Source organism: Hipposideros armiger, unplaced genomic scaffold (genome assembly GCF_001890085.2).
Source record: "Hipposideros armiger isolate ML-2016 unplaced genomic scaffold, ASM189008v1 scaffold_392, whole genome shotgun sequence".
NCBI classification, from domain to species: domain Eukaryota; kingdom Metazoa; phylum Chordata; class Mammalia; order Chiroptera; family Hipposideridae; genus Hipposideros; species Hipposideros armiger.
Window position 1 is genome coordinate 163226 of NW_017731742.1, and position 15088 is coordinate 178313.

The window sequence follows — 15088 nt, forward strand, 5'->3', positions numbered from 1 at the left end:
ATGCCAAATAGCTTCAGCTAAAAATAAGATTGCGAGGGGATTTATTATGAGAATGGATGGGTGCAGCTTACAATACAAGAACAGAAATTAGAACCGTAGAAGAGTCAGAAGTAGGAGGCGTTCATTGTTTCTCGTCACATTTATTTTACTCTTCTCTCTTCCACTTGTCTTTCTCCACAAGGAAGACAAAGGCTACCCTGCAGATCACACTTTCAAAAAGTCAGAAGACACTGAGACAGGAACCTCTCCTGCAGGAGAGTGTCAGAGGGAAGGCGCTCTGCTTGGCCTACCTGAACCAACTGAGGCCCCTTAATAATTGTTGGAGCGGTCGGATGCGTGACACGCCACAATTAATCACCGCTTCCAGGGAAGTTGGTCTTCAACACTCACTAATTGTTTAACTTGGAACAACATGCTCCGTCTTTTTAGGATATCATTTTCTCATTTGTAAAGTAGGGATAATAGAACCTACCACATTAAATAAGATGACCAATAAAAGCCAGCCGTTACTATTGCCAAAAGCAAAGCATTAAACGTATCTTATCCTAACATATAATTATGTGGAGCACATTCTAATTTGGTCTACCCAGGTACCTGATCTACAGTCTCAGCTTTCAGAAAGTGCAAGCAGCACTTACCCCTTAATGTTATGACTATGCACGCAGGGATAGCTATACTAACAGATGGCTATGATTGCCTAGGTTACCCTAAGTGCTACAGACAATAAGGTGAGGATTAAGTCTTCCTTAGAGCAAGTATATTTGAATAATAGCTACAGATAAATGGCACCCGATAGGAGGAAACAGACTAGGATGTCCCTTATGGGTCTGTGTTCATAAATGTATTCCTGGAGGAAATTATTAGGAAGTCCACGAAGGTTATAAATTGGAGGCTCATTTCGGATGTTCAGGGAGATCAGAGGCATTTCTAGTGCTTGAGGTAGATTGAGAACAGCATTGTAAGGGAAGACTTTGGAAAGGCATAATTAAAAACAGAGACTTCAATATTTTTAGAAAAATTATAGAGGATTTGCTTACTGACTAGATGTGAATAATGTTGGCTATCAGAATCTAGGTTACATGAGGGTTACTGATTTCAGATTTGTAGTAGCTGTTAATACTTCAGGAGGATATTGCTGGATGAAATGCATTGTGCGTGTTCTAAAAATATAAATTGCTGTATCAATTCCTGATGTTTTTATCTGAATCAGGATATGGTTGTAGGAGAATATGAGTTCTGTCATGTTGTAGTAACAAAGAACACAAAAATACCCAAAGCATATTGTGCATTCCTTAAATGTTAATAGTGATGTAAAACACACTGGATTAAATAAAAATAGATGGATTTACTGCAGGACTTCGCAGAGACTTTAATATGCCAATGTGCATTAGAAACTCTAAGGCAGGGATGTACAGTAAGCTGAATTTCCAAGACACATTTGAACTCAGTGCAACATTTCACAACAAACATTTTGAGACTTGGTATTCTGACGACTTTACTTCAGGAAACGTAACTTCATTACATTGTTCCTCCATATTGCAGTATATTCATTCCCAACATAGTAAAATATATTCAGCACAGTGCATATAAAAGCAGGATGGTTTTATACATACTTCATTAAAAAGACTTGAACTTTTTCTGTACAATATTTTTTGAATTAAATTAACACTAATGGTTACAAACCCATAACATTTGGAACCTTTTGCATAGATGGATTATTTTATGTGTCCGACAGTGACTCTAACACTGTGATATAGTTGCATTCTGTGTAGGTGCACAGATATTATGGACTCATTTACTGCTATTTGTCTTATTCTACCCAGCATGCAAAATTTTTTCCTAAGTGTAACCACAATACCATTTTGATTTTTGGGCCCAGAATATACAATGACCAAGTTTCTGTTATATTTTTAAATTACTCTCATTATTATAATTTTCCCTCGTGTGCTTTATTATGTGCCAAAATTCATTGCTATCATGATTTTACTTAATGCTTTGAGTTTTGTGTTGTTTACAATTCGCATCTGAAAATTAAAAATTATTCCACAGAATGTATTTAATATTTTGGTCTCCTGTCAGATGTGCCCCCTGAAATCCCTTAATTTTGCATTTTGTCACAGAAATTTGTATTGTGTATATGACATTTAAGTAGGATTCAGTGGTACTTGGGAAACAAAAAGACAAACAAAAAAAATCCATGTTGGTGTTCTTAACTTTTAAACATAACCACTGGTGCTTACATCGCTAAATAAATGTTTTCTTTCTTTTTATATTGTCTAATATAAAATACTTCTAATGAAATCTAGGAAATGGTCCTAAATTAAAGATATTTAGTGAAATTTAATATTGTTTCTTTCCATTTTTGCCTTAGGGCTCCTAAGAGCTCAAACATGGTGGCTATGAGATCAGGAATTAACTTACAACTTGGGGCCAACCAAGGGGAAGGTGGATTCAATTATAGTGTTAGGTCCGCAAATGCCTCCTTCCTCTGTTGAACTGATGTGATTGTTTTTACTTAAACCATTGGTACTTCCATTAATATTTGCCCCCTTATTTGTTGCTAATTATGTTCTGGCTGAATAACTTTCCTATAGTTCCTTAGAAAAAGACCTAGAATCATTTTTAAGTTACAATATTTGCATTCTGATGCCAAAAAACTTCACTTATAGATGGTCAGAAAAAGGTTTAGAATCTTCTTCAAATTATTTATTTAAACAAAAGTGATAGAAAGGTTTAGGTGTTTTCTTAATTAATATCGTCACCTTATATGAAGCACTTATCAAGCTTCATATTCATATTTAATCCATAATATTAGTATTTAGAAAAAATGAGAGGTATTAAAGACTTGGTTAAGACCACCTAGCTGTGGAGTAGCAGAGCTGGGAATCAAAACCCATCTATAGTTACTTGTATATTCAGGACCAAATCCAGTCTGTTAACCCACCTTTCCTTTAATTATATCTGAAGAATTTATTATTGAAATCTACATTGTATAATGGGTTTTGGTTTGAAGATAAGAAGTGAAAAGTTAAGCCATATTAACAAAGTTTTATAAATTTAGATAAAAACAAAATCTGCAGATAGGAGATAACTTAACAACTTTGTTTTTCACCCACCCACTAGTCTGCAGTTTGTCTGAGCTAAGATCTAGGCTGGCACCTGGAACAGTCTCTCACCCACCATCTAGGGAAGGTACATCATGCTTCTGGTCAGGTACTACTAAGGCTTTGGGAAGATAAACATAATTCTGCTTAAGAAAATATTAAAACTCTCCTTTTACACTTCAGGCTTAAATGCATACTTTCTGTCACCATAGGATATGCTTAAATCTGGTATTTATTGGGGGCCAACGTTTTTTGGTGTGCTTTTGTCTCAATGTAAAGCTTGAGCCATCAAAAAACCATGTCTAGTTGTTATTCCCTCTGTAATTGCTTATAATTCTCATGACAACTTAATCATAAGCTAGAAATTATCCTCTGACGATTGCTTTTTTACCTTCTTTCATCTTTTAACACTGAGTAATTTTAAGATAAGTGATAATAGGAAAACATTTGATTATTTTTAATTCTGTTATTCATAGTTGAAGATATACATATGAGCATGAGTTACTTTTCTAGCAGCATGTCAAAATGGATTATCGAATATGATTCAACTGCATGTGGGGCCCTAGTTCAAAATCCCACCTCAGCAGGCTATAGAAGGAAGATTTTTCAATGCTATTTAACCCCTCTGAACCTCAATTGGCACATCTACAAAAACTTGACTCAACAGGATTCTTGTGAAGTACAAATAACGCAACATATATGAAAGCACTTTATAAAGTGTTATATATAACACCTTCCATTCTAGTTTGAGTAGATCTTAAAATAAGCTAAATATGAATCCTGGCTCTCATACTTACCTTTTAATTTTGCTAAGTATATGAGCCCCAATGTACTCATCTAAAAATGCAATTTAAATATTTATTTTCAGGGTATTTTGATCCTAAGTTATTTTAAGTAAGTACAATCATGAGAAGACAATTATTTTTCTTTATTCTCATTACTATATCAACATCCAAATCTAATTCATGTTCCCTTCTTTAACCAGTGCTTTTTTTAAGTAAAAGACAACATATAGTTATTAAAGTTGTTAAACTATGAAAAAAACAATGGTTTATGTTTCAATGATTCTGATTATTTTGATCACTGTGAGAATACCAAAATGATCTCTACATGCTCTATTTGAGAAGGATGAGTCTGTGTAAATAGATGACTTATTTATACATTACATTGGACATCTCAATATGCACATAGGAGATATATAGGAAGTTTTGTCCTGAGAATCAGATCTAGGAAAAATAGATGTTAACGTTGGTATATGTGCCAACTTAGGAAATATCACAATAAAGAACATTTAAGAGTTTGAGATGGACAAATGACACAAAAACTAACTGTAAGCTGCTTGTAAAACTTTGTATGACTTAAAAACATGCTGTGAATATTAGGGTCATTTAAACAGCAGATAGTAAAGAAATTGAGGTTAATAAAACTCTAAAGCAAAGTTGCACTCCTATGCCAGCCATATCCTACACTGCTTAAATTTTAGCTTCTTTTTATTTTTAAAGTTGCCATAAGGGGCTAGTAACTGGAAAACACTTTGAAGAGTCTTGTAAGTAATTATATAGTATATAATTTTATGCAACTTAAGCTTTAAGATCAGAATGTGCCCATAAAATAATAGAACAAAATGGTTCCCAGACTAGGACTATCATATTTAACCATAATTAGGAACAGATTCAGGTTTTGTGGGGCCTGAAGTTTACATTGGAAGACCTATTTCCAGAAAATTTGCAAATTTCATAAAAAATATATTACCATGTGAACACTTTGTTTTGTCTTCTCTCAGGCCTTGAAAGATACTTGTTAAAGTGAGGTGTTTTACGCTTCTTAAACTTCAAGATTATTCTACCACTGAATTTAGCAGCTTGAGGATGAACATATGTAAAAAAAAAGGTACATATCAATAAAAACGGTGGGTCAGCCGGGAAATTTTATAACCAGAATTTCTGAGGTAAATATTGACATTGCACATTCAAACAATGTCACGAAGAAGAATCATAGCTAATAGATTTGAGAATTTGAGTTTTGTCACCAAAACTGCCTGTATTGTGAAATGGGTCCACCAGGCCATTTTAGAGTCTGATTCCTGGTTTATAAAGCCAAGATTTGATTAATTCCCAGCCAAGCCTCTTCATACACCTCCTCTCTCCACCCTCACACCCTCATCCTCTGCTTACAGGAAAAGGATGAAAAAGCAAAATTCATCAACCCCTTTTGGTCTCTTCCATAATTTTTGTTATAAATTAATAAACAGACCTAATGATTACATACATTAATTTATCCAAGCCTGAGCAGGACTTAATTATCTCTGTGAAGGTATTGAGTAGACAGCCCACATGTTGACTAAGCACCCCAGATTTCTACTTTCACCAAGCAAACACAGCTAATTTTCTGTAGCACTCTTTATATTAGCAGAAACTTTACTAATCTTTCAGACAAAAAGAAATACTTTCTGAAAGTAAACTAACAGCTTGTCATTTGAAATTTGAAAACTGGCAATGAGAAATCAGAGCTATAAAGCTATTCTCGATGATTTGCAGGTACGGTCTTGATTCCCTCTGATATGATCAAGTATGTTATCTATAAATTCTATTTTACACAATGTGCAGTGGCTCTAATTCTTGGAACAGTTTCTATGACCATTGCAGATAGGAATTCTCCACTACCTCGCTTTTGCTTTATGAAATATTTTAAAGATCCCAAGTACCTATTCCTACTCGTATATCTATGAAAGCAGATGATCTTGAAAGAAGGGAGTAGGGTAGGAATGTGAAATGGATCTTTTCTTTATGTTAAGCCACCTCTGAAATATAGACACTAATGCACATTTATATTGATCTATTGGTTTTAAGTATCTGTTTATTGTTGCATTTATTTGCCTGTGCATTATTTATTGACACCTTTATACTCAGTGGAATTAGATAAAGACTAGACTCTTTATTATGGGGAAATAGAATGTTGTGAAAACAGGTAGCACATTACACACAATGACATGCATAGTGATGAACTAGATATGTATATTAACTGCAGTAAAACATCTTACAGTGCCATGTAAATTATTGGGATAATTTATTGAGTTAAAACTCAATTATAAGCTATGTATAGCTCAAGCATAAGCACAACATGTTGACTACTAAATTATACATCCTCCTATTTTCAGGCAAACAAATGTTCATTTTTACATGTTCTTATTAATCACCTTGTTTTAAAGTTATATATCACTGAAACCCAAGTCCACCTATAATTAACATTAGTGAAACACAAGCAAAACCTATAATTGTCATAAGGAAACCATTGATCACTTTGGTGAGAATTTGAAATGAAAATATATTCATGATGGCATGAAAGATAAATCACTGATGCTGTTTAATAGGAAGTAATTTAGAACTTTGGCCATAGACATAATATAAAATTTGGAGTTCAAGGGCTCTCTGTCAGTCTAGAGAAACTCAAAGATGCTGAGGGCTGATGACTTGGAACTGAAGTTAGAATTGTGCTTGCTATGACAGAAGCAATAAAAACATGTGTTTCTTGTTCTCTGTTCTAAAAAAACTAATTTTTTGTCCTTACAACCAGTGATCCTCTAAGACTATGTAAGTGTCGTATTATTCTTGCTCTCTCCAATAAAAAGTGGTATGGCCACTGCTCTTGGACAAACTCAATTTCATTTGCTAATATCTGATTTAATTATGCTCAGCTACACTCCTTAAATTATTTTGCTAAGGTTGGGAAAGAGGTAGTAAGGATGAGTTAATAGAATTTAAACAATTTAAAATATTTACATATCTGATGTTACCTTGGTTCTCAAGGAAAAAGTAATACTATTTAAGTTTCACAGGAAAACAATTTCCTAGAAGAAAAGTGGGAGTCTTTTATCATATGTTAATTAATTTTAGCCACATAAAATGTCAAAAGCACACTTTTCTTATAACATTCAGTGCATATCCATTAACATAATCTCAATTTAAGTGCTGGTGTTATAAAAACAGAAACATGTTGCATGAATACCTAGGCAAGCCAGATTATGTAAGTAGGTAGGTATGCAGGTAGGTAGATAGATACATAGATGTATAGGTACAAATGTAGTAATATACCATTTATTTATTGATTATGTTAGGATTTTCATTTCTGTTATTTTTTGCATAGTTGGACTGTGAAATTGCTGTCCATTCTTATAAAAACAACACATAATGTTTTTAAAACAATGTGATCAGAAATAACCTTTCCTTTATGTGAAACATCTATATCATAATATTTATATTATATAGTATTAGCATACTTAACTATACGTTAACTAGGGATTTGCAAAAATCTTTAAAAATATGTTAATTTATCACATTTAGAATAAATTGTAGGGTGAAGAAATAATCAAACTAATTGACTAACAATTCATAAACAATAAGTAGGTTTCAAAGAATTAGGTACAAAAAGGATATTTATCAGGATTCACCCTCTGTGTCCTGCATTACACAGAGATGAGACGGGCTGGGAGGGCTACGATAAGCCCCGGCAACCTTTTACTTCAGAGCAATTTAATGTACTTGCTGCAGCTCAGTTGACACTATTAACTGATTACGGGTGTCAAAACACAATTATTCACACCCATGAAAAGAAAAAACAGTCGAGAATAAAAAAGTAAAATCCAATTTTATTGGAATTCACATAGGATCATTCACATGATTTTAAATCTACCCATTCTTAGAAGCTTACAAGTGTACCACCCAGGTGTCCATCAAATCTTAAAAATTGTTTTAAACAATGGAGATACCAAGAGAGCATGTGCTGTGTTTCTTTCTTCTTCTCCCTTATAACAATTAACATCTGTGCACTTATTTGATAATATGTTAAATCTCTGTCCTCTTTTCTAGACAATAACTTACAGTAGGATTGGATAGTTGGTGAGAGCAATGCAATATGAGAACCAGAATAAAACTTCAGGAGAGGGACTGAGTCCCTGTTAGTAGAGGAGGTTTGAACATATATTTGGAGGATGAATAGGTGTTAACAATTAATGCATAAGAAAGAGAGGTGCATACTTCTCTCTGTGCCTCACTTATTATTGAGGAGGAACAGGACTGTCATGAGAAATGATGGTATAGGGTTCTACTTCACTCATTGTTATGTTTGTGCTGTATTATGAAACAATATGTATTATAAATCAGAAATATTTAAAACTACTAAGCCATTGAGAGATAATTTCAAAGAAGAGCTAATCTATTTGTTCTAATATTGGAATTTACATATGACTTATAATGTTAGCTCCTCTTCATTACATTTTTTTGAACTAATTTGGACAATGATTTTAAATTTCTTACAAAGGTATTGAGCAATGGTGGCATCAGAAAAGGAAATATGACAGGATTTGAAGGAAAGGAGGTAGGTTAAAGAATAGTAAACATAATAAAACATAAAGCTAAGTTTTATATGAACCTTTCCTGATAAAACACAAAAATAATATATAGTTCCAGATTATTAAGCATTCTATTAAAATTTGATAAATTACTTCAAGGGTTAGGGTGAGTCAAGTTGATGTAAACAATATATTTTGGGGAAGTAATCAAAGATAGTTAATGAATTATATATAACTTTACAAGATGAAATCTTGTCTTCTGACTTTTGATTGGACAACCAATAAGAAAACAAAAGATGGCAGATTATTGTCAACACTTATCTTTGTAGAAAGCATCACTTTCTTTTTCCTTTTGGAGCAGTTCACTTTTGATCTTTATATATTTCTTTAGATTTGCTGTATTTGTAAAAGATAAATAATATAATTAGTAGAAAAGACATAGTTTCGATCTTACCATCAAAACTTTTCAACATTTTTGGCATCGTCACACTCTTGCTGTGGCTTCCACAGGGTTATTACATTCAACTGTATTTGGCAGTTTCAAATTGATCTTGTTTGGCTATCCTGTTTTGACTGTTTTAAGGCCATTTGGAACTTGGAACAGCCAACAAATGATGTTAATGATATGTACAGTTTAATTAGATACTATAGTTTAAGTCTGCTATATTTCAATTTGTGTTCATTTTTAAGTTGATTGTTTAGAACCCAAAATAAATTTTCCTATAAAGTAAATCTACAGAATGGTTGAAAGGTTCCTAGGCTAGATGCTAACTCATTCATTCAGTCATTCATTCATTTGAGTCTATTAAATATTACCTCAGGGAGACCTTCCCTTGGCACCCAGTCTAAAATTTTAAACCCTGCTTCAAATATTTCCTATTTCTATATATTTCATATTTATAGATTTCTATTTTATATTTCATATTTTTATTTTCCCTAACACTTATCACTGTGTAATAGCCACCTACTTTTACTTATTATGTCTATTGTATCTCTCTTTTTTTTTTTTTAACCTGAACCACCCTGCCACCTGTTGGCAGCTCAGTGGCAGATCAGCTCAGGGTGGAATTGAACCAGTGACCCTGTTGCTCAGAGCTCACACTCTTGAGTGAGCTCTTAACCAACTGAGCCACTTGGCCGGCCCCTATTGTATCTCTTCCTCACTAGAAAATAAGATTTATGAGGGCAAAATTTATGTCATTTTTTTTAAAACTCTATTTTTTCTCTGGCCTAGAACAAGGCACATAATTTATGCTCAATAAATAAATGTTAATAGTGATTCTTTGTGTTTTCAAATAACTGAAACGGAGTAGACTGTACAACAAAACACCCAGTTTACCCCAATTCAGAGCATTTTATCTTTTATGCTGAGGCAGAAACTATTGGCTAGAGAAAGGGGCCATGACTACCGTTATTAAGATGGACACTATGATAGGCAATTGACACATGCTCTTATTCACATCATCTCTGCCAAATGATGAGGAAATGAGCCCCAGAGGTTTTAGATAAAGAACCTCCATTCATACAGCTACAAGGAGAGAGCAACAGAGTTGGGTTTCCATTTCTTTTCCAGATCTCATATTTCTCTTTGGGAAACAAACAAAAACCTCCCTTTTAATTCTCTATCATTCTGGCTGTCACCCTTTCCTGACGTGTTAATCCTTTACTGTAACAAGGTAATGGTGTGGCTTGCTGGAGAACAAGAAGCTTTGAGGAAGCTGAGGCTGGAAAACAGGAAGGGAAGGAAATCCCCGGAGAAAAGCTGGGAAAGTCCTTTCTGGGGCCTACCTAGTCTGCATCTGATTTTGTCAATTTTTTGTTTGTTTGTTTGTTTGTTTGTTTGTTGTAAGGAAAGTACATAAATCTTGTTTATTTGAAAACAGTTTACAATTGGCAGTTAATGTTCCTGAACTTCTTGATCTGTTGATCATTCCTATTTGTAGACTTATTAGACAGTGGACTCTGTTTTCATCCACTTTAATGTTTATTTCTTTTTTATTTCATGAAACTCAGCATAATGATTTTTTTTTAACCACACTGGCACAATTTTTGTCATGTAGAAACAGGAGAATCCCATTTACCTGACCTGGTTAAGAATGTAATTTAAGAAACACTGTGATTGAAACTAACTATTATTTTATTTTTTTTAATTTAACTTTATTGGGGTGACAACAGTTAGTAAAGTTACATAGGTTTCAAGTGTACAATTCTGTTATTAATATATATTTCTATTTTGAATAGATGGGAGACCTTTATTATATTAACACCCATGACGTCTTCCAGTGTTAGCATCATGTAATTCAAAAACATAACCTTATTATGTGAGCAATGTTCTACTGGGAGAATAAATGCCACTGATTCATTTGTTCCTGAATTTGATCATTTCTCTTCTGAAGTTAAAATGACCCAAATTTGACTGTTTTTCATGATAAAGAACCATGTAATATTTAGGGCAGCATAAAAACAAATTATCTGAGCATCATTCTTCCCGTATTAACCCACTGAAATATCTGATTTTTAAAACGTTAATGTCTACTGCTCCTGATTATAAAGCTTTTCTCTTGACACAAAATAGTATCTAAGTTGTAATCTACCTAACCATGTATAAATAGGAATTCATATTTGAAGCTATTTATGGTAATAATTTTATTAACTAACATCTTGCCTGATGTTTCTCTCACCCAGTGGAAATATTCCAAAAAGGAGCTAAGACATATGATTTTAATATATTATTTACTTCATGTCTATTTAATTAAGTTTTAATGCAATATTTGGTTTCTTTTCTATCTGATTGGATAGAGGAGTCTATGATGCAGTAGTCCAAATTCCAGAAGGGAACTCATATTTTCCCCATAATATTTAATGCAATTTCACTTTTGTTGAATGAGGTTTCTTCCAGTTTACATGGGTTAACAGGATACCTTCATAGTCACAGTAGGAATAACTTCTCTAGGGAAATATTTTCAGAAAATATATTGTGAATTAACATATCATCAAAGAAACTTCTCAGAAGAAAGGCGTGCATGTTGTCTTTTTCATTTAAGAATGGCAGTTGCCTCTCCATATTAGAGAATAGGTAAAATAATCCAATAGAGAATTCAGTTTCCAGAAAGTCTCTGCTTATCAAAAAAGAAAAAGAATACTGTATTAAACATATCACTCCTGTGATTGTGTATAATAAGACTGCTAAACAGCTAGGTTGATGTCCAGTATTTGTGAATAGTTTAGATGTTTGCCTTCTAAGGGCTGGAAGCTATTATTTTGTAAATTGTTATGAGCCAGCTCAAAATAATATGAACCAAGTAGCAATATTTGTTTTCCATCAGCAGACACACATGCATATATATACACAGAAACACACATACATGGATACACTTATATTTTAGATCTTTCAATTAGTTTTAAGTTAAGCAGTTTTCTCAGAATTGTTTCTACATCAAAAATAAATACATCTCATTTTTTTGGTTTATTTAATTTATTGAAATCCACTTCCTTTATTTTAAAGAATGGCTGTAACTCTAGACAATATCAAGGAAAAATGATAATCACAATGAGTAAACACCAAAAAAAAAAAAAGAGGAGAGATGTTTATAGTATTAGAATACCCAGAAAATTTCCAAAGAAATTAGACAAATGAGTTACAATTTAGCTTTTATTTCCTTTTCTTTTTTCTAAAAGAGCAACCAATTTTATTCAGAACAATATGAAAATGATGTGAAGTACAATTATTTCACACAACACAAAACATTTATTGTAGGGTAGATAATTTAAAGAATAAGGAAGGACTTTCTAGTTTTTTTGTTTGTGTGTTTGTTTTGCTTTGAGAACTTCTTGGTAAGGTTACTGTATTTCAAGTCTGTACTTCCCTTTCTTAACCCATAGAAACTCATTCCACGGTCAAGTTTTTCAAGAATGACTGATTCTTTCCTTGAAAAAAACCCCAAAAACAAAGAAAACAAAATGAAACAAAACAAAAAGCTAGCTCATAGTGACTTAAAAAAAAATCATGTGACATTTGGAAACATACTGATGTTGGATGCTATCACCTTCACTGAAAGCAACAGCAAATAACAGAGATTAGCAGATTTATTGGCAAAAAAGTTGAGCTCAAGTTGTTGGATAATGTAAAATATTTTAATTGTCCTCTTAATTTTGCAAGTGCTTTCTCAATGACACTAAATTTAATTATTTAGAACTTGTCATTGGAGGCTGAATTTGACCATTTGCTCTATGCATAAATTTAATATAATGTATTATATTTAATTAATGTATTATAATATAATGTATTATATTTAATATAATGTATGCCTTTCTAGTTGATGTAGAAAAAGAAATCCAAAGGGTGCATTTTGTTATAATATTCTAGAAAGTAAATGATGTGTGTGCAACATCAGTAGCTCCACAATTTTACATTGTGAATTAATAGCACTAAAAAAAAAATTGGATAGTCATCTGAAGGTAAGATTTCCAGTATAGAATAATTGAAAATGTTATCTAAATGATTTCTCTATTCAAAGCTTGGCAGTGTCCATTTTTCTCTCCAAAGGAAATCTTATTTTAAAATTGTAATATGAAAGTCTTCGGCATTGAAATGTACTAGTTTTATATTTCTTTTTATAGTATTGTTTTTTTATTTCCTATTATACGTATTAGCTTTTCATTGCCTATTAAAATATTTATTCTTGTGTTTAAATGAATGAGAATCATTACATTTGTGTATACACTATTTTATGGAAAATCAAACTAATTCAGTCTTGAGTTTTAAGAAGCTTCATTCAAATGCCTTATATTACAGCTGGGTAGCAAATGAATAAGTGCTGGGATGTTTTGTTTGATACTATTTCTCTTGCCAGTTTTGTGGAAATAATAACCCTTTTCTTATTTAATGTAACTTAGCAAATGCATTATACCATATAATTTTAAATACATGTACTATGCCTATGATAAAACAAAGCCAAAAGAAAAATATTCCTAGAAATACTAAAATATGAAAAAGAACACCTTGACTTACTTCAAAATTAGTTCTCAATCTCCATAAAAACATATGGAATATTCCCCTTTTTAATTTTCTCAATATCTATTTATACAACTATTAAAAATTCAAATCTACAAGGCAGGGTTTTAGTCGTACTCTTGTTCTGTCATCCATGAAGGAGGGACATAATGAAAGAGTAAAACAACTTCACGAGCTAGAAAAGAATCACGTCATGTCATAATGCTGGGAACTGGAAAACACACATAAAGGAAAAGTGAAGTAGCTGTTTGTGAGTTTGGATCAAATCTCAGCAGTATGTCACTGTCCAGAGCAGAAGCCAAAAGGACTAAAAAATTAAGTAAGATGTCAACAGGTGTTCCTGGAAACACTGGGCAAACAGCAGACTCCAGAAAGCTCATGGCTAAAAATATAAATGATTCAGATAATGTGACCATGGGTTATAGGAAGGATAAGCAATTTGTGGTCAAGAGTGAACGTATTTTAAAAATAATTTTGACTCCTGTGTTCATCATTTTTAAAATTACCTGGTGTCTGCTAGTATTGAATTTTAGAATCTTTCATATGTATAATGTGAACATTAAGTAAAATTTATTCTTAAGTAAAATACTACTAGATTTCTTCTTTGTTTATGGTACTTGATAATGCTCACAAATAAGGCTGAAAAAATTCCCCCTCAAGATCACAGGCTCCATGCGATCTTCAATTAAAATAAGCAATGATTCATTGGTTGTTGTATTTCAGGTTAACTGGCTTTGCAATTGGAATTGTCTTCTTCCTCAAAACATATGACTTTCTATAAAAAGTCAATATGCAGACTTGTGTCTGAAAAGCGTGGATCCGAATCCACAAAGCCAATGGTCTTAACAGAGATACTTGAGAATATCTTGTTTTTGTATATAATATAGATTATCATATGTCTATGCCGTTTATATGTGTCTGCCTTTTTCTTTGTAAAAATGTGTGTTGCATCGCAGTATACATCAATTTTTTTCTTTTTTCTGTTATTTTTAAAATTATTAATTTGTGCTTTCAGTTACAGTTCATATTCAATATACTAAGGTGTACAGCACAGTGGTTAGATATTTATATAATTTATGTAGTGATTCCCCCCAATAAGTCTAGTACCCACCTGGCATTATACATCGTTGTTGCAATATTGACTATATGCATCAATTTTTTCTTAGCCAGTTCTCTGTTGATGGGTAGTTTCCAATTTAATGTAAATTAAAATAATATTGTAAATTGTTGCGTGTATGGTAGACATATAACAATCCCTTCCCTAACAACTCCGTGTCCTAAACCCTGGGACCTGTAAATAAGCCACCTTAAATGGCAAAATAGACTTTGAGATGTGAATAAATTAAGTACTTTGAGATGGGGAAATTATCTTAGATTAACACGGTACGCCCAGTATAATCATAAGGTTCTTAAAAGTGTAAAGGAAGGCAGAATTATAGAGTTAGCAAGTGTGACTACGGGAGTATAGTCAGAGAGATGCAACTTGCTGGTTTAGAAGATGGAGGGAGAGAGTCATGAGCCAATGAATGCAGGAAGCCTTTTAAAAATGGAAAGCAAGGGACTGTCTTCTCCACTAGAACTTCAAGAGAAATGTCATCCTGCCATTGCCTTGAAATTAGCCCA

General features: G+C 32.7%; 1 protein-coding gene across 1 annotated transcript in view; it reads left to right on the forward strand.

The window, feature by feature from the left end:
• The first annotated feature begins 267 nt into the window (after nt 1-267).
• The window catches only part of LOC109393849 (protocadherin-9-like), a 374712-nt gene continuing 359891 nt past the window's right edge, over nt 268-15088 (forward strand). The window contains exon 1 of the mRNA XM_019663516.1: nt 268-371. Coding sequence (XP_019519061.1) covers nt 333-371 — 39 coding nt within the window. The 5' untranslated portion in view covers nt 268-332. The remainder of the gene's footprint in view (nt 372-15088) is intronic.